Source organism: Macadamia integrifolia, chromosome 4 (genome assembly GCF_013358625.1).
Source record: "Macadamia integrifolia cultivar HAES 741 chromosome 4, SCU_Mint_v3, whole genome shotgun sequence".
NCBI lineage: Eukaryota > Viridiplantae > Streptophyta > Magnoliopsida > Proteales > Proteaceae > Macadamia > Macadamia integrifolia.
In genome coordinates, this window is record NC_056560.1 from 36,324,047 (window position 1) to 36,344,051 (window position 20,005).

At 39.3% G+C, this 20,005-nt stretch overlaps 1 protein-coding gene across 1 annotated transcript in view; it reads left to right on the plus strand.

Moving 5' to 3' along the window:
- LOC122076429 (isoamylase 1, chloroplastic-like) overlaps positions 1-20,005 on the plus strand; it is a 64,102-nt gene that overhangs the window by 19,085 nt on the left and 25,012 nt on the right. Inside the window, exons 5-7 of the mRNA XM_042641726.1 lie at positions 9,144-9,235; positions 19,641-19,782; positions 19,854-19,964. Coding sequence (XP_042497660.1) covers positions 9,144-9,235; positions 19,641-19,782; positions 19,854-19,964 — 345 coding nt within the window. The remainder of the gene's footprint in view (positions 1-9,143; positions 9,236-19,640; positions 19,783-19,853; positions 19,965-20,005) is intronic.

A 20,005-nucleotide genomic window follows, 5' to 3' on the forward strand; every position in this document is an offset into this window, starting at 1 on the left:
TAAACTGAGAAAGTAATTGCCTCTCATTCTTCCTAATTCCTGTGCAAGAATAAAGTGCATCAAACTTATTCATATACTCGGCAACAGTCATAGACCCTTGACGAAGAGAGTTCGTCTGGTCTTGCATGCGAGCTCTGAAGTTGCGTGGCTAGTATTTATCTGATAGCTCAAGCTTCATCTCCTCCCAACTAGTAGGTTCTCTACCACGGTCTTCTAACTCTAGCTCATAGGTCCTCCACCACTCACGAGCAGCCCCAACTAGCTTAGCACGAGCTAGTTTCATCTTCCGTTCCTCAGGTAACTCATAATAGTCAAAATAGTCGTCTAGTGCGACTACCCAATCATAGAACAATTGGGGGTCATATCTCCCATCAAACTCCTTTAGATCGAGCTTGACCTTCTGTGAATCTCCAGAATACCTCTGTGGCACGGGACGCTCGGTCTCAAAATATCCTCTTACATGCTCTTCAAAAGTAGGTTGTGCTACCGGAACCCTTTGTGGTGCTCTCAGATTAGGGTTTGCTCTCCTGTTAGTCAACTGAGCAACTACATTCAATGGGGTTTCTACTTCGGGTGTTGTACGTGAATCGCCAGTAGGCGATTGTGGTGGGGTCTCTTCATTCAACAACCTAGCATCCAATTCAGCCTTCAATTCAGTTTTCCATTTTTGTAGAAACTCCATAATAGAAGCTAGGGTGGGGGTGTTGTTCTCAGCCATACTCTGATACCACTTAATGTAGGACTAGGTTTGACAAGTCAAACTAGACCCAAACAACAGGATCTTGTAAACCAAAGAACAACCAAGAACCCAATATACCAGCAATAATAAATCAGCAAAAGCAATAATAAATTAGCAGTCCATCGATCTCAGTCCAGCAGTATTGATTAGGACAGAACAACAGTAATTAAATAAACATAACCAGGAGCTTCATATGACTCTTAGAGGTCTGAATCAACAAGAATAATGATCCACAGTCCTAAGACAACAGTATATTAATAAATCTAAGACTGCAGGTTCTGGAGACTTGCAGTCGATCCCAATAGCTTCAGAAAAGTCTATAGCAGAATATTAGATAGCATATTATAAACTCAGATCACCAGTTAAAAGGTTCAATCCATTGGAGAGTAAGGGCAGCATTCAACCTCCACATCCAACACAGATCAGACAGCAGTTTTGGGTAAAAACTCCAATCGGCCAGAATAGAAATAATTTCTATAACTAACAACTCCCTGGTCATATTACTCTAAAAATTGGATCGAGTCTTCCATACAACAAGGGTAACACTCGACCGGAAACTCAAAGCCATCGGGTGGCTAGAACTCCAAAATAGACCAGGTCGACAGAATAGGAAACAGAGAGCTTAACCCAGAAATTTCTACAGAAAAATTCAGATTACTTACCTGTACCGTGAAGAAGAGAACCAATAAATAAGACCAGAAATAATAACAACCCACTCGGACTTCTTGCCGCAGAGTGTCGATTGGATTAAACACCAATCCCTAGGCCTTGATCAAACACAAGGAACCACCATTGATACCCAGCGGCAGCAACAAGAGAGTTTTCTTTTAAATTCAAATCGTGGCTCATAAAAGAGCCACATCCTTTATTTATAATGATGGGGAGTGTTTACAAGTAATAGTAACTCAGAGTTACTAAATCTGAGTTACTAAAAATTGATTACAAGTAGTTACTAAAAACTGGAAATTAGAATCTAATGAAAATAGAAACTTAGTCTAGATAGAAATTAGAAACTAACAATGACTTGAAATTAGAAACTAATTTAGGTACTGAAATTAGAAACTAAATAACCCCATCTAAAAAGGAAACTAAAGAAAAAGGAAACAAATCACTGAATCCCGTATGCAACCTTAGAACCCCTAGTTTAGACTCATAAAAGTAGCCCAATACACTCCAAACCACATGGACTGAAGGCCCAACACGTATACAACCCAACCCTAAGCTTATTCCTAATAAAACAAGCCTAGTTTGGTGAAGAATCTGCATAAGTTCCTATTGCCCATAGAAAAGCATCTGATGATGAGCTACTATTATATTAGTGTTATTTTGTAGTTGGAATTTAGGAGTTCAAAGGAAGCGAGGAAGAAGGAAGAAGGAAGAAGGAAGAAGGAAGAAGGGAGAAGGAAGAAGGAAGACGAGGAAGGAGAAGAAGGCAAAAGGAAGAGAAAAATAGGATACAGTGGGACTTGTGGGAGAGAATACACTTCTCTCCACTATATTGATTCATTTAACTTAGAAAAGAGAAATTACATAAAACTTAGAAAAGAGAAATTACATCCTTACTCGATTGTAATATAAGAGAGCCAAGGGAGGAAAAAGGGATTAGGTAAAAACACATTATACCAAATTACAATATAATGGGCATGTGCCTAAAGTACCCTTATTAAACACTCCCTCTCTAGTTGGAGAATAAATGTCATACATTCCCAGCTTGCATAGAAGGGTATTGAAATAATGAGGAATAAGGCCTTTGGTGAAGATGTTTACTAACTGATCACCAATTCTAATGAAAGGAGTGCATATATAGCCGGAGTCAATCTTCTTTTTGTTGAAACGCATGTCCACCTCAATATGGTTTGTCTTGTCATGTTGCACTGGGTTATAGGCTATACTTATAGCAGCCTTGTTATCACAATCAAGGTTTAAGTACTTGTTTTGTTTTCGTGGTTTCAAAATCACCGAAATATGAAAATTTTGTCGAAACAATGAAAAATTTTCATGTGTTTTGCTTTGCCATTTTGAAGGGGGGTTACTTGCCGAAATTAGCGAAATGAGTGAAACATTATGACCAAGATAACCAAAAGTTAGACGAAATAGTGCATCTTTTGGACCGAAATGAGTGAAATTCCAAAACGGAATAAACGAAATTTCGGCGAGATGACCAAAATATGAAAATTGTCTTTTTGTGTTTTGTAGGCAGCTTTGTTTCGATAAAATAACAAATACCAAAATATCCAAAATTTTGGCTAGATTTAGGCGAGTTTTTGAACTATGATCACAATAAAGTCTCGTAAATGCCTTAACATCAAACCCAAACTCTTGAACCAGCCTTCTCAACCATAGGAGCTCACAAACTCCATGAGCCATAGCCCTAAACTTTGCCTCCGCACTAGATCTGGCCACCATAGGTTGTTTTTTGTTCCTCTATGTGACCAAGTTACCACCCACACATGTATAATAGTCTGATTTAGAATGTCTGTATGAAATTGAACCAACCCAATCAGCATTAGTGAAGCCCTCTATCTTCAAGACATTGTGCCTCGCATGTAATAGCCCTTTCCTTGGGGTGAACTTCAAGTACATGAGGATGTGATATATATCATCTAAGTGCCCCACTCTTGGGAGCATTCATAAATTGGCTCACTACTCCAATTGCATAAGTGATGGCTGGGCGAGTCAAAGAAAGAGAAAGGTAGAATCACAGTCCTCACCATGCTTGTGATTTTGTTTAAAAGGAGAGTTTGCTGGTTTGCAACCCAACATTCTTATCTCTTTTAGTAAGTCCAACACAAACTTGCTTTGCAGATGCTTATTCCCTTCTTAGATCTTGACACTTCCATCTGATTTGTACTTGATTGTATAGAACCATCTGCATACGATTGAAACTCTTCCCTGGGAAGATTAACTAGTTTCCAAGTACAATTCTTTACAAGTGCCATCATTTCCTCAGACATTGCTTGCTTCCACTTTTTGTCAGACATGGTCTCAGTGACATTCTTGGGAATAGAAATGGAGGAGAGGGCAGCAGTAAAGGCAATACATGTAAGAGAGATATCATTATAGGAAAAAAGTTAGGCTATGGGATTTAGTACAAACTCTCTTTCCCTTTCAAATAGCAATGGGAAGATTCAAGTCAGAATATGGAGGAGGAATGTTACCTGACTGAGGAAGGTGGATCCAAAGAGGACTTTCTGATAGGTCTTCTTCCCTTTCCTTTTGTACACAAGTAACTCCTTCCCACTTTTTTTTGGATGAATAAATAAATTCGTTACCAAAAGAGGAAAGAATATACAAAGGAAAAGGGGGGGGGGCAGAAACTAAGGCCTTTCAAGAAAGCCAAGCTCGGAAGAGGTAAGATACAACAAAAGGAACAAAACAATTGCTCAAGGAGCCCCAAAAAATGGGGAGATCACTGGGGGGGGGGAGGAGATAATATTAGACGGGAGGCTTCAAGAGGTAACAATGAGCCTGTTCCTTGAGGTGTCAGAGATTGATCAATGTTGGGGGGATCTGAGTTTGGAGCTAACATTGAAGTAGATGGCCTTCCAAATATGATACGAAGAGTGGGATTTGGGAGACCATTTACGAATGTTTCGCTCCATCACTAGAACTAATACTTGAATTATCACAAATATCAATAATATCCACCTCTTTATGTTTCCCAATATCAAGCTGGAATGGAGGAATAGGAAAGGATGGAAGAAAAGGGATGACATGACTAATCTCTTCACTCCTACTATTCTCCCCTTGAAAAGGATACTGATGAGGAGGAAAGTGTTATATTTGGAAAGAAGTCGCCGGCGAGAAGAGGGATGATAACACTTATAGCCTTTGGTAGTAGAGGAATACCCAAAAAAGAGGCATTTGAGGGCTTTGGGATCAAGTTTATTTTGAGTAGACTTGTGAACGTGGACATAACAGACACACCCGAAGACCTTTGGGGGAAGAGAGAAAGCAGAAGCCTGAGGGGACAAGGTTTCCAAAGGAGATTTGGACCAAGGAGTTTAGTGGGCATGCAGATAATGAGGAAAGCACAAGAAGAGCATCAAACCAAAAAGTCTTAGGGACATGCATGCAAAAGATTAGGCTCTTAGAGACTTCCAACAAGTGGCAATTTTTCCTCTTTAAGTACCCTATTCTATTGGGGTGTGTCAACACAAGCAAGCTATGTATAATGACATTGTTGGTAAAAGGGTCCTGGAGTCCACCATAATGAACAATTTGAATTCTAGTAGAAGAGGTAACATGTACACTACCTTACTAGAAAGGGAGTCATCGGCAACCCTAACCTTATCACGACCAGAACAAACATAATAGGAATTGTAACATTTGAGACATACCAATCATATGATCGGTGGCACTAGAGTCAATAACTTAAGGAGTAGTGGAAAGGGCAGATGTCGTGACCTACAAGACAGAAGCCGAAGTGTCTAACACAGTAAGGGAACCACCATGTATATTGGGCAGACGGCTAGGAAGTACCCAACACTCTCTCTAGTGTGCCCAAGTTTCCCAAAGTGATCACATCGAAGCAAGGTTCAAGGTATCATGTTTCGACCCTTGGGGAGACCGAAATTTCGGTCGGAACATGGAAAATTTCGAGGAAACCAGGGAATTTTCCCGGTTTGGTGGAAACTTAGGTTTCGACCCCCAAAACAGTGTTTTTTTCCTTATTTTTTGTGTACATCCTATTTTAGACATTTCTAACACAATGACATCATTAGTTTCATTTAAAAAAGAAAACACATAAAGTCATACTTGTGTGGTGAAGCAAAGGTTCGGTAATCATTACGCTGAGTTGTTGATTGAAATATGTTGTAGGTAAATGCATTTTCAAAAACAGAAAAAAGCATTAACATGCAAAAAAAAATTCGGCCACTATAAATGCGTAGATCGGGTCTTCCTAAGTATCATATAAAAAATTTACATAATTCTACTCTATTTACAAGTAAATTCTATAAAAAAAAATGATTTTTGGGGAAGTTGGGGCTTACCTTTTTGGTCTAAGCTGTCTTTCTTATGTTGATGAAGCAAGAACCACCCTTAAATTAAACTTTGTTAGGAAAAAAATGGAAATCTCCATTGTTTCCCCAAGTTTTCCACTCCTAGGAGAAAAAACTAAGAAAAGAGGGTCAAATTCTGCTAAAGAAGGCTTGGGTTTCTTTTAAAATTAACTTATATAGGACCTGGTTCTACCAAAAGGGTCGAACTAGTTGGTTTGGTCGAAACATGGTCGAAACCTGTGACAGGACATTGTTTCGACCCCTGGGGATACGGTTGAAACCTGCAAAATTTCACAGGTTTCGATCGAGTTCTCAAACCATGCATCGAAGTCTATCTCTATCATCCCCATGGGTAGGCCCTAGGCATAGTTTTTAAGGCGGTAAGGAGACGGAGGTGTTTGAGGGTCTTTCGGAGCGCCTTAGCGATAAGGCGGGCATAAAGCGTCGCCTTATCGACTAAAACGTTCCTGTGTAATTTTTTTTATAAATTCAATCTATTTGGCTCAAATCCTAGTTGAATCCTATTACTCATATGTTAAATAAATATTAAAGGTTCATATTCATACCAATGTAAGATATTCATCAAGAAAACAAATCAATAAAGTGAATAAACTAAGTTCATCTTCATCAATCATCAATATTCAATCATCAATCATCAATCATCAATCATCAATCATCATAACATATTAACATATAATATAAATACATAATTATGAAACAAAATTATAAATATAAAGAAAAAAAGACATAAAAAATAAAAGTATTTATTATACTTACCTCTATGATGCCAAAAATGAGTGCCTAAACCCTAAGGTCATCCACTAAATTTCTACTCCTGTCAAAGAAAAATGAAGCTCACCGCTACCGGAGCAAAATGGTCGCCTGGATCAGTGGTTCTTCCTTGTTCCTTGATTCCTTCTCAAAGCCCTTTCTTAAAACCTTTGACAAAATCCAAACCCTGTTTGTGAATTATGTTTTTGTTTTGTTTGTTTTGGTTATTTTTGGTGGAGTAAAGGTGATCCCATACATCTCAAGTGTTGACAAAACCATACACCTACCAATAAAAAATCTATATTTGGAATCTTCATCAAGTAATTTTAAAATGTGTTTAAAAAAAAGGGAAAAAAAACCTGTAAGGCGCCACTTCACGTAAGGCGGAGCACTGCCTTACCATTTCTAGACCGCATCAGCGTCAAGGCGCTGCTAAGGCTTCGCCTTACCAACGCCTTAAAAACTATGGCCCTAGGCCTCTTCCACCACCACGCCAATCACTGTGAGAGATAGAAGTAAGAGTAGACCGCTTAAGGGGTGGTACTGGTTCTATGGCCACTCGTTGGGTCTCCTCACTTTACAAGTACTACAAAACTCATCTAAGGAGGGAAGGGGAGACCAGCCTAAGATTTGTATCTGGATTGGTCCATATCATGGTTCAGACCACCAAGAAGAATGATAACACGCTCCTTCTCAAATGTGTAGTACATCTTATCTTTGTCCTCTGGATTAGATAGTTGGAGCCTTGGAGGTACCGATAATGATCATACTCCTCCTAGAGACCAATAATAGTATTATGTATTCAGTATTTGTTCTATCACCCTACCGAATTGTGATAATTTTTTGGAGAAGTTGGTAAATCTTCTCCAAGTGAGCCACTCTATCAAGTCTTGGAAACATTATACCAAATATCTTTGGCAGTTTCCTTTCTCATAAGCCTCCTCCTAATATCAGGCTTCATGGAGAAGATCAGCCAAGTCATCACAGTGGAGTTTTTGGTCTCCCATTTCTGGTACATAGGAGGATTGGAAGGAAAATCTTGAGTGGGATGGGAACCACCTGAAGCAATTTCCGAAGCTTTTGCAGTTTCAATAACCTCAGACATAGTGTAGTAATAGACAACAATATGGGAAAAATATTGAAACCGAGTGGAGAGGACACACTCAACCTAGCTACACAGTCCCGGCACACAAAAATAATTCCAGCAAAGGGAAACAAGCACCAAATTTGAAGAAACTGTGCTCAAATACACCCTTCCAGGGGTAACATCATCTCATAACAAATCAAAGAACCATATTAGGCATTTCACAGCTGAAAATAGCACACAATGCATTCCAAATGAAAAACAGAGGAAGAAAAACTAATACTGGCTGTACCTGGCAGTACACAGAGGTGAGTTGTGCTCTTAACCTTCTTTCAACATCAGAGACCATATGGCAATGTAGAAGTCCCCTTGGGTGATTTTTAGGAGCCATACCCCAGCCCCAACAATTGCCGAGAGAGAGAGAGAGAGAGAGAGAGAGAGGTACAACTTCAAAAACTGGCAATGGTGCTGATGTGGATTTGGGCTTCATGGGAGCTCAGTCAATCACATGAGGCCTTCTTGTAGGTTTCATTCCAGACCTATCTTATTATTCTTCGATCGATTCACATAGTAACCACTTCCTTGGATCCCTTTGTGCCCTAGGATTCCAAAGAGAGGAAGTAGGGAAGAAAAAAGTGGAATACGACTCAGGAGATTTTAACAGCATTCTTACACTTCAAAATAAGTTTGACCGGAACATAAATTTGTCATTACAACTCAGATTTAAGTAATCTTAGACTTGTTGGATAGCTGGTTTTATGTTATACCTAATACAAAAAGTTTCATGTGAAAATAAAATTTTATTATAGAACAAGAGCATTTATCAAAGTGTTGATTTTTTATGATTTGATGTGGCTTAATGTTGATTTTTAATGACTTGATGTGGCGTAGTGTTGATTTCTTATGATACAAGGTATATGTAGTTTACTAAATAATGTTAGAAAAGAGAGAAAAAAAAAAAAAAAACACCTGGTCGCCTTGTTCGCCTTAAGGCGGATGCCTTCTCCCCTAAACACTTAGACAAACCTCCAACGCCTTGGTTTGCCTTGGCTCAGTGACAACTATGCCTATTAAATAAACTCTAACAATAATACACTTTTCTCCCCTATATTGAGTCACTTAACTTAGAACAGAGAAATTACATCCTTACCCCCCATGCTAATATAAGATAGCCAAGGGAGGAAAAAAGAAAAAGGTAAAAAAATATTTCATCAAATTATAATATAATGGGCATGTACCTAAAGTACCCTTATTAACTCTTAACACTTAGAGTAATCTTAAGAAATCTGTGTCTATTCCTTGCATTCTTGTGGGTAATCTCACTATCAGGTTCCCACGTATTTTTGGCATATAATGTTGTGGGTTTGATTTTCCCGCAAGGTGGGTATCCATATTGTTGAAGTGTTAGATCATTGATAATTTCTTTAATGGATAATTTACTGCTTACCAATGTGTTGACTGAGGGAATGGAAACAATTATTTAGTCTAGCCAGATTACATACGTCATTAATTTCCGATGGATTTCGTACTAAAGTTTCATTTCCAGGAACTTGGAATCAACTGTATAGAGCTGATGCCATGTCAGGAGTTCAATGAGCTGGAGTATTACAGCTACAATTCTGTTTTGGGTGACTACAAGTATGTGAATTCAAACTTCGTAAAATTTTCTAAATTAGTAATACTGTTTCCAAAATAGTAAGTAATTGATTTTTGTTTATACAATCTATTTGAAAAAGCACAATTAAGATCTTGGCTGCTCACTTGAAATAAAATACCCAGGACATGTTTTTGTCTTGAGGGAAACTCTCTTTGAGTTGGTGCTAGACGCCCTTGGCTGTGTATGAAACATAAGATTGGCAGCCACAGCAGGCACCCTGCTATTATTCCGTACAGAATCCATAGCTAACAAAGTATGGTAGCATTTTAGCTGTCCATTGGATGCACCACTAAGTTTGATGGATGTGATTTGGACAGTAACAGAGTTCATTGGGGGGTTTTGAGTCACCCATGATATCAACCAGATAAAATTCATTTACTAATGAAATAACCATTGAGATATAGAACCAACACAATATACCAGACGCCAATAAATGTCAAAATCTGGACACAGACGATAGGCAACAGAATTCCAGGAGAGGCTTGTCTGATGTAACTCCAAATCAAGTAATAGCTACTATGTAACAATATCAATCTGCTCCTTTTTTTTTTTCTTCTTCTAACGATGGGTATCCAAGCATTTGACTTGACTAGTCCCACGGGCCCATACTGACTCCGCAACCGCATGGACCGGGTCATACTGGGGTTGAATGAGAACCATTCAACTTTCATCGCAAGCAGTGAAGAGCACTAAACATCCCCGTGTGAGTGGCCCCAGGGATGTAAGAGGAGTTGAACTCAGAACCACATGCTTCCTGAGGTGAAGGACACTTGCCAACTCCGCTGCCCCCTTGGGGTCATCAATCTGCTCCAATGAAGATTTAGAAACCAGCAGTAAAAAAATATCAATTCTGAAATCAAACAGCCAGATTTTTGGGTGATTTCTGATATCAGAAGAACAAAGCATCTGATACCTACCAAATCAGAATCGAAGGAGCCTATTGGATTGGGAAAATAATTCACAGAATATCAGCTTCAAATGGTTGAATTCTCATACCAAGAGAATCTCGATGAAAAAATACTTAAGAAAAAACATAGTACCACCAGTATGTATGTGATGCTATTCTGCAGCAGATAGGAGGCTGCGATTAGCCTCAAATGAGGTCCAAGGCTCTTACCACCAGGTCCAATACTGACCTATAGTTGCTGACAATCTGCTGGTTAGATACAGAGATCGGATCACATCAAATTCTGCCAAATTTCTCCGAAAACAGAGTACTGCCAGCAGCTATGTAGAGGGATTATGATACTTGTAAGGTGATGAGCCCATTGAACCACTGTTGCAGGTTGTATATAGAAGGGAAACCCTTGTTTATTTCCATATAAATAGGTTCCTGCAAACCAAGGATGAGGATCCCTTTTGGTCAATCAAACCAGAGATTTAAAAAGAAAGAAGGTGAAGTTAACTATGCTCTGAGGCATGTAATAATACTATTAGGGAACCATCAATGGTGCAAAGAAGAGGATGAGATGAAGTGAGACGAAACCGAGAATGAGAGAAGAGCTTGAAGATGACAGAGAGGATGCTCTCTATCGTTAATAGACAACACCTTTATAATAACTTACAACCGACTCTTAGTAGGGATCCTACCATAGTTGTCAAGGCGCCGCCTTAGCGTCCAGGACTGAGATCAGGCGGGAGGGCTGGAGAAGATTGGGTTGAGATAGAGCAGTTTTAGCTGATGGATTAGGTGAAAGGGATGAACTAGATGGGTTCAAGAAAGAATAACTGAAAGAAGATGGGTTGGGTAAGAGGGATGGGGCTGTAGGGGTTTGGTTATGAGGGAGGGTTGGGGTAGGTGTTGGGTCAGAGTGAGGATGGGTGGCTGCGTTGCATTAAAGCTGTACTAGGTTAGCTCGGTGGATGGAGTGGATGGTGGAGGTGGGTTTAGAGGACTGGCTTAGATGGGCTAGGAGAGAAGAGTTGACGCTAGAGGAGGTAGGTCGAGAAGAGACCAGGCTGAGGAAGTTCTCAGAATGAAGGTGGGGCCCCCAAAAGGGAGGGTAGTAAGGGGTAAAGTAGAAGGAGAAAAGATAGGAAGGGAGAAAGACGTCAAACTGTCTAGGGCAGAACGAGGGTTAGAGACGGTCCCATGGAGGTGATGCCTTGAGGGAGAAGGAAGGCATGAAGGTGTGACGGCATGAGAAAGTGGTTCTTCAACAATATCTTCGACGTCGTGCAAGATCAAGGTGACTGAGACAATGTAGGTCGAGGCGACCTGGAATCACCATACTTCGATTCCGGCGAGGTCTGTGTTGATGATTTTTTCTTCCTCTGATAGGGTTTTGAGAAGGAGATCTGGTCATCGGACTGTGGGCAGCTTCTTTAAGATTTTGGTTCGTCTGAACAATATCAGGGATTGTCTCTGGAGAGCAAGAGATGGTATTGTGTCCAAAAGATTGACAGATGGTGCAATGAGGCAACCATTCGTAAACACAGGTTGGTTGAATGTGAAGCCTTTTTCAACAACAATGGTGACAGATTTTTTTTGGGGTCAGGGGTTTGCTTCAACCGATAGCTCTGTGTAGATTCTAGCAAAAGCCAAGTGATCCATCGGTCTTGTCCTTTGAACAGAGAAGAGAGGTCGCCCAATTGTAGATCCAACAAGCTCAAGCCTTGAGCACACCAATAGTGGAGCGACAAGTTTGGATGAGTAAACCTAGACAGGTATTTTCTTGAGGTCAACCTTGTGGAGGATAGTGAAATGGTCCCAATGCCTAAGGAAGATTGGTTTTTTACCAACCAACCAAGGGCCTCCTTCAAGGGCGGTGAGCTTATCAGCATCTGAAGTGAAGTTGAATAACCCATTGTCAAGGAGGTAAGTGGACAGCTGGCCAGAGAGCCACAATTGCTTGGGGAGGGAAGCTTTGACAATGTTAAAAGGCGGTCTACTCCCAAGAAAGTGACCGATTAAGTAGATTCTCCATTTTGCGATCTCAGACTCAAGGCCATCGATAACGGAAGGGGGGATAAAGACTAGGGAAGCCGTCTCTTGAAGGAAGGGAGGAGGTTTGGAATCTGGCTACTTTAATTCAAGGTTTGGGAGAGGTGGAAGGGGCAACCGGAGGGTAGGGGGGATGAGGGCTGGAGACATTAAAGGCAGTGGTTGAAGGGCAGGCGGTTGGTGGATTGGAAGCTCCGGGGCAGGACCTGCCAGAGAGAGGTCAGACAAGGGGAATTTTCAGGGCATCAGCTTAGAGGGGAAATATGGACATCTTTTTGGGATCTAGCTACATCAATCCAAGGTTTGGGAGGGGTGGAACTTCACTATTCAGTGTTTTAGTTAGGTTGGATTAGGAGTCTATAAGTCCGGTCCTGTTTTGAGTCTATTTTCTTTGTTATTACAGATTCCCAATCAGTTTAGGTTTCCGAATTAGTTAAAGACTGTGTTAGGCCTTTCATTTTTAATGTCTCAAGTCTATTTTTGAGTTTTCTTTAGAAGGTTGTGAGGGGACCAGTATTGTATACAAATTGATTAATGAAAAGCTTTGCTTGCTTCTCCATTGAAGACCTCTTGTATTTGATCAACGTGAAGGAATCGGTGTTTGATCCGATTGACGTCTTGGGGTGTGATGCCTGGACAGTTCAAATATTGTTATCTTCCATTATAGCTACTGATTTTCTTATTTATTATCTTCAATCTTTTGTTCTTGTTGCTGTCAAGTAAGTATTGTTCTTCAAATATTTCTTGTATTTTATCATATCTTCCAGAAGGTTAGATACAAGGATTTTTTTGTTTGGCTCAAGCAATTCAGCCATCTGATTGCGTTCAACTTTTGACCACACCTTCCACTTCATTATATTAGGATCCGATTAAAATCTGAGATCATTCTAATGGTCAAATCTGGATAAATCCTCATATTTAGAATTTGAATCGAGTTACTGTTTTGTTCCTAAATAATTTCTGTTTGTGAATCAAGTTAGTTTCTAAATTCAAAGATCAATTGAGCTTTATTAACCAAATTTCTCAACCCTAGTTTGGGGCTCGAAATTGCCAAACTACCCCTATTGAGTTCTGTTATTGTTGGATGGGGTAATGACTTGTGTCAAATATGACACCATCCTTTTTTATTTATAGTAACGGAGAGAAAGTTTTAGAGTATTACAAGGACCATCAAACTCCTCAAGGACCTAAAGATCCGTTTGGAATCTGACTGTTCCCTTAAAACTCATTATTATAAGACTCCCCCCTTATCACATTTGTCAAACTTTCAGATAATATGATGAAACATTTTTACTACTATAAGACCTTTAGTAAATACATCAGCTAGTTGTTCATTACTGGGAGCAGAAGGCACAACGATAAGACCCATATCCAACTGCTCTTTAATGAAGTGTCGATCAATCTCCACATGCTTGGTTTGATCATGCTGGATAGGATTGTGAGCAATACTGATGGAAAATTTGCTATAACAAAAGAGCTTCGTAGGAAGGGTAACAGGGACAACCAAATCTATGAGAAGACCGTGAAGCCATAGGAGCTCACAAAGGCCATGGGCCATAGCACGGAACTTTGCTTCAGTATTTGACCGGTCAACTACGGTTTGCTTCTTGCTACGCCAAGTAACCAGGTTACCACCAACAAAGGTGCAATAACTAGTAGTGAACCTGCGGTCATCAGGAGAACCTGCCTAATCAACATCCATGAGGTCTCCACCCTAAGTTGATATTAAAGGGAAAAAAGGATACTACGTCTTGGGGCTGACTACAAATAACGAAGAATATGTGGTACAACATCCATATGAGTCGAATAGAGATTATGCATTGTATTGACTAACTAGGATGACGACAAATGCTATGTTAGGGTATGTATAAGAAAGATAAAGCACCCCATTAATCTCTGATATCTCCCCTTATCCACAGAATCACCTTCCTTGCTACTTAGGTGACCATTAGCTCTAATAGGAGTATCTGCCGGCTTGTACCTCAGAATGCCTATCTCAGAGAGAAGGTTAAACACATACTTCCGTTGAGACAAGTAGATCTTGCAAGAGGATCTTGCATCTTCAATGCCAAGAATGTAACAAAGCTTTTCTAGATCTTTGATCTCGAATTCCTCACCCAAATATCTCTTGAGGTGAGAGATCTTTGCCAGATCATCATCAGCAACAACAATATCATATACATAGATTCATAGACTATCAAGATAGCAATATTCACACCAGATCTCTTGATGAACAGAGCGTGGTCGGCATTGATTTTTGAGTAGCCTGTAGCAACCATAGCCTTGTGAAAACACCTGAACCAAGCACGAGGGGATTGCTGCCGCCTATATAATGCACCATTCAACTTGCATAACTTCTTAGGTTTTGAAATAAGCGAACCCAGGGGGAATATCTATATACATTTCCTCCTCAAGTTCCCTATGAAGGAATGCATTCTTTACATCTAGTTGTTGAAGATCCCAATCTAAGTTTGGCGGCACATGATAAGATAACACGGATTGTGTTTATATTAGTAACTGGAGCAAACGTTTCCTGGTAGTTAATCCCATAAGTCTGAGTAAAGCCCTTGGCAACAAGTTTGGCCTTATAATGATCCACTATGCCATCAACCTTTTGCTTCTCTGTGAAGACCCACTTACTCCCAGTTGTCTTCTTTTGTGAGGGAAGACAAACTAGATCTCACATATCATTCTCCTTTAGGGCCTGCAGCTCTTCAACCATAGCTACCTACCATTGTGAGTCTGCATTCGCTTTCTGCTGGGTATGGCGAATAGACACAGTGGATAGAGAAGACAGAAAACTATAGTAGGAAGGAGAATGTGAGTCATTAGAAACAGGTTTAGCAATAAGATGTAAGGTCCAAGACCTAGTGCCTTCACAGACAATAATAGGAAACTCAAAAGATGGATCAACAGAAGGAGGAGAATTATCTTGGTCCAAAGGGACAAGATCAAGCTCAAGAGGAGACAACTGACATGGTAGGGTAGGTGTTGGATGTGTAGTGGTCTGAGTCTGTTGTTTGTAGCTATAAACACGCTACTTTGGTTAAGGCCGACCTGAAGTAGGAGAAGTAGGAGTGTCACTCTTCCCCTGAAACGAAACACCGACAGGAATAGCAAGTTCAAGAGGTGGTGGCATATCTTCCACAATAGAAGGAGACTCCTACTGAAGAGATGCGGCAGTGTAGTAGGACAGATTCATGGAAGGCAACATGCATAGTCATAGACCGAATACCTTTTTAAGTAGGAGCATAACCCAGAAAAATACATTGGAGACCACGAGGATCAAACTTCTTGTGAGGATGATGATCTCGAGCATAGAAGACACTACCGAATACCTTAGGAGGAATAGGAAAAGCAGCGGAGCCCTGGAGAAGATTTAGAGGGGAGAGGAAGGTGATAACTTGAGAAGGCATCTGGTTAGTTAGAAAGGCAGCAGTGAGAATTGCGTCACTCCAATATTGGGGAGGAACATGCATCTCAAATATAAGAGAGCAGGTTACCACAAAGAGGTGGTGATTCTCCTCTCAACATCGCCATTATGAGCTGGAGTATCGATACAACTGGTTTGATGGATCATCCCATGAGCAGAAAGGTAAGCCTGAAAGGACCCCTCAAAGTATTCATGACCGTTGTCCCTTCGAAGGATTTTAATGGTAGCACCGAATTGAGTCTGAACCATCTTATGAAATTGTTGAAAACAATGGAAGGACTCGCCCTTGGTTCGCTCTGATACGATGTTGGATGGGGCAATGACTTGTGTCAAATATGACACCAACCCTCTTTATTTATAATAACAGAAAGAAAGTTATAGAGTATTACAATGACCATTAAAACCCAAAAGTACCCGAGGACCCATTTGGAATTTGACACTTTCCCTAAAACCCATTATTACAACAGTTATGTTTCCCTCCTTTAATTTATGTTTTATCTCTTCAAATTTTTTTGTTGCATTCTGAATTATCCTTTGAGTTATAGATCTTGGTTATCTTGGCTATTGTTTTGTCTTTGAAACACAATACTAAATAACTTAATAAATTAAAATACTTAGTGCAAAACATACTTTCAAAGACACGTATAAAACACTCTGAAAATAGTTTTGGTCAAAATCCGAGTGATGCTTGAACTGTGGAGCATTATTACATTGAACATGGATGACCGTAAATAGTTACGGTTGACCACAAAAACAGATAGTCCTCCAGGCGAGGCTTCTATTTGGACGGATGATGCCGTGGACAATGAGTCTTCCATCCGTAGAATTAAACCACTGATGTACTGTGTAAGTCACAGATGATCATAATAATTCATTGTTAATTGTACACAGCATAAATGAAGTTTCTAAGTCTACCTTCTTACTTTCCTAAGGTTAAATTCAATTAGGTCTTTAAGCAAATTACTTAGTTGGGCCTATCCTCCTAGATCTTGTGGATAACAACATCATCAAGATTTGACTCTACTGAACACATAATCTTGATTTACAAAAGACTCCTTCAAATGAGTTTAATGTGAAGCTCCTCATGTCTTTTTGTTCACGAATGACCACAGTTGTCCACGGTTGACTGTTTTTAGAAATTCTCCATCAACTCATAATGCCATCCTTTGCTTTGTGGAATTTTCCTCAAAAACTTGAATTCTTTCTTATAAGACATTAACACACTGGTTAGAACACCAAAACACATCAATCAATGGTTTTCATATCCAACACACATTATCAAAATAGTATGTTCATTTTCGCTCAACAGAGGACATCAAAGAGAGATGGAAAGATCATTTTTACAACCTACAAAATGCAAACGTTTCAAATAATAATTTCCTTGAAGGGCTGCATTACCCATCAAGACACCACATGTCGCAGATATATGTTAGAGCAGACAACAAGAAAAATACGAAAAATAAACAGACAATAAATCCGCACAACACAGGGATTTAATGAGGTTCACACACCAGTATGGTGTGCTACATCCTCGAGCGAAGAAGAAGATGTTTCACTATGCATAAGAGAGATTACACCCAAGCAGCGGTGAGAAAACTCACCCTAAAACCCTAGCTCGTAAAACCCCAAATTACAATGACTTGCTTAACAAAATGATAGTACATTATATACTCCAAGTCGCGGGTCAACCCATCGGGTCGTGGTCAATCCGGTCGAACCCATACCTATCGGCTCAACCCCTCTGCTTCCATCACAGATCTTAGAAAACTTCCCATTCGGGTCGCCACCAAAATACGTTGGAGCGGGTCAATCTTCAAAATGGGTTAAGAATTCGAGACAAACTTAACAATATATGTGAAAAATGAGGGTGTCTAAAGTAAAAGAAGCTTTAATGAGGATAAAAGCAGGCAATGCACAAGGTCCTGATGGGTCCCAATAGAAGTTTAGTAGAACTTAGAAATCTATCATTTATATTGGATAACCAATCAATTTAATACGATTATGAGCATAATGAAAATGCCAGATGAATGTAGAAGCATTGGTTTCGATTTATAAAAATAAAGGTGATATTTAGAGCTATAGTAATTATAGAGGCGTAAAACTATGAGTCATACTATGAAATTATGAGTTATTAGAACTTACCTAAGACAAAAAACTACTATTACAGAGATCCAATTTGGTTTTATGCCAGGAAGATCCACGATTGAAGCTATTTACTTACTAGAGTTAATCTAGCAAGTACTAGAGAGAAGTGTTTCAAGTAAATACGTAGACATGGTTAAAGATACGTATGAGGGTGTGGTGACCTATGGCTGTGTAAGAATTGTGGGGGTGTCAAGGTAGTGATTTGTCAATTACAATTGGATTACATCAAGGATCAACTTTAATCCCTTATTTGTTTGGGCTTAGCATGGATGATTTAGGTAGAGACATGAAAGATCGGGTTCCTTGGTGTATGCTTTTTGCTGAAGTAATTGTTTTTGTGGATGAGACAGGGTTTAATGCCAAGTTGGAGTTATGGAGATCAACCTTGGAATCTAAAGGTTTTAGGAAAAATGTAACAGAAATGGAGTAAATGGTGTTACTTTAGTTACACTAGGATGGATAATGAGGTGGTTGTATATTGTTGAGAAGGAGATTCTGCAAAGTGATTATTGTAGGTATCTGGGCTAATTCATAAATAAAGAAGGTGATATAGAGGATGATATTTCAAAGAGAATTAAAATATAATGGATGAGGTAGAGAGATGTCTCCGGAGTGTCGTGTGATTGACATGTTGCTTTGAAATTTAAAGAAAAATTTTATAGGACAATCATACGATGATTGGCTATGATGTATAGTGGTGCCAAATGTTGGGCATCACATAGATAAGCTCAATGAAGTTGAGATAAGGATTTTGAGATGGATGTGTGGCAAAACTAGGAAGGTTTAAATAAGGAATGATCGAATTAGAGTTGATTTGGGAGTAGTTCCGATACATGACAAGCTACAAGAAATTCGTTTGTCGCATGGGCATGTTCATCGGAGGCCTTTAGATGCTCCATTACAGAGGAGTGGTTTGATTTAGATTGAAGGAGCCAAAAGAGTCAGGGGTAGACCTAAAATGACTTTGGGAGATGTGGTGAGGAAAGACATGCATAGCGTAGGGATTATATCAAATATGACCTCGAATAGTACTGATTGGAGGGTAAAGATCCATGTAGCTGATCCCATTTAGTTGGAATAAAGCTGTGTTGTTGTCGTATAGATGCATGATGAGAATTTTAACATGCATTGGGAAAAGAGTTCCTACAGAGCCTATATGGTTCTTCTCTTTTATGCCATGCAGGCACGATTCATCATTCGGAGCATTGGATGGGACCTGGAATTTGTTAGATAAGGCACATGTCATATTGTTGCCAATCTTAATCATTTGGCCTGCCTTGTATGGGGTTTTCTGCTTGTTTTCCCTTTATTCAAATAATACCAAACAGAATCGAACTTTCCAGAAATTTTCAAAGCATTATAATACGAGAATTTATAGTGGTCTGAAATTGAACATGTCTTGATGATGTGGAGATCATGTTCATTATATTTGGATATGACTGAGCTGCCATAAGGTATTTATAGTTGGATTGTGAAAAGAAAACTAATTTTATGTATTATTTAATAATTTTAATATATGAATGTAATGTAGAATAATAGAGGAAAGGTATACAAATTATATTATGGGGTATAAAATATAGGAATCCTTTTGAAACCTTGAAAATACAGAACTCTTTGCATATTTATAAAAAAATTGGTATGTATTAGAGTATCCCGAATCTGCATATATCCATTCACAAATATACATTAATTGTTGATGATCAAAGAACATAGCAACACTCACTATCCCTAAATTTCCAATATCCCTTTTGGTCTTTTCCAAAAGTTTCAAGTTTCAATCTGTTTGTTTCTTTCAAAGAGGGGGAAATGAAAAGGAAATTACATGATCTTCACCTTTGGTACCAAATATTATTTGTTGGTTCAGGCTGAATTTTTGGGGATATTCAACTGTCAATTATTTTTCACCAATGACAAGATACGCCTCATTGGGCATCCTCAACTGTGGCCGCAATGCAATAAATGAAGTCAAAGTTCTTATCAGAGAAGCTCATAAACGAGGAATCGAGGTAATCATAGCTTTTAGCATTCTTTGTTGTTTCTTTAAGAATGCCAGGTGACTTCTGTTACCTTTTTGCAGGTAATCATGGATGTTGTGTTCAATCATACAGCTGAAGGCAATGAAAACGGTCCTATATTATCATTTAGAGGTGTTGATAACAGCGTCTATTATATGCTTGCACCAAAGGTATAGATCTTGGTGTCCAATTAGTTTTGTTTGCTTTCTTATAG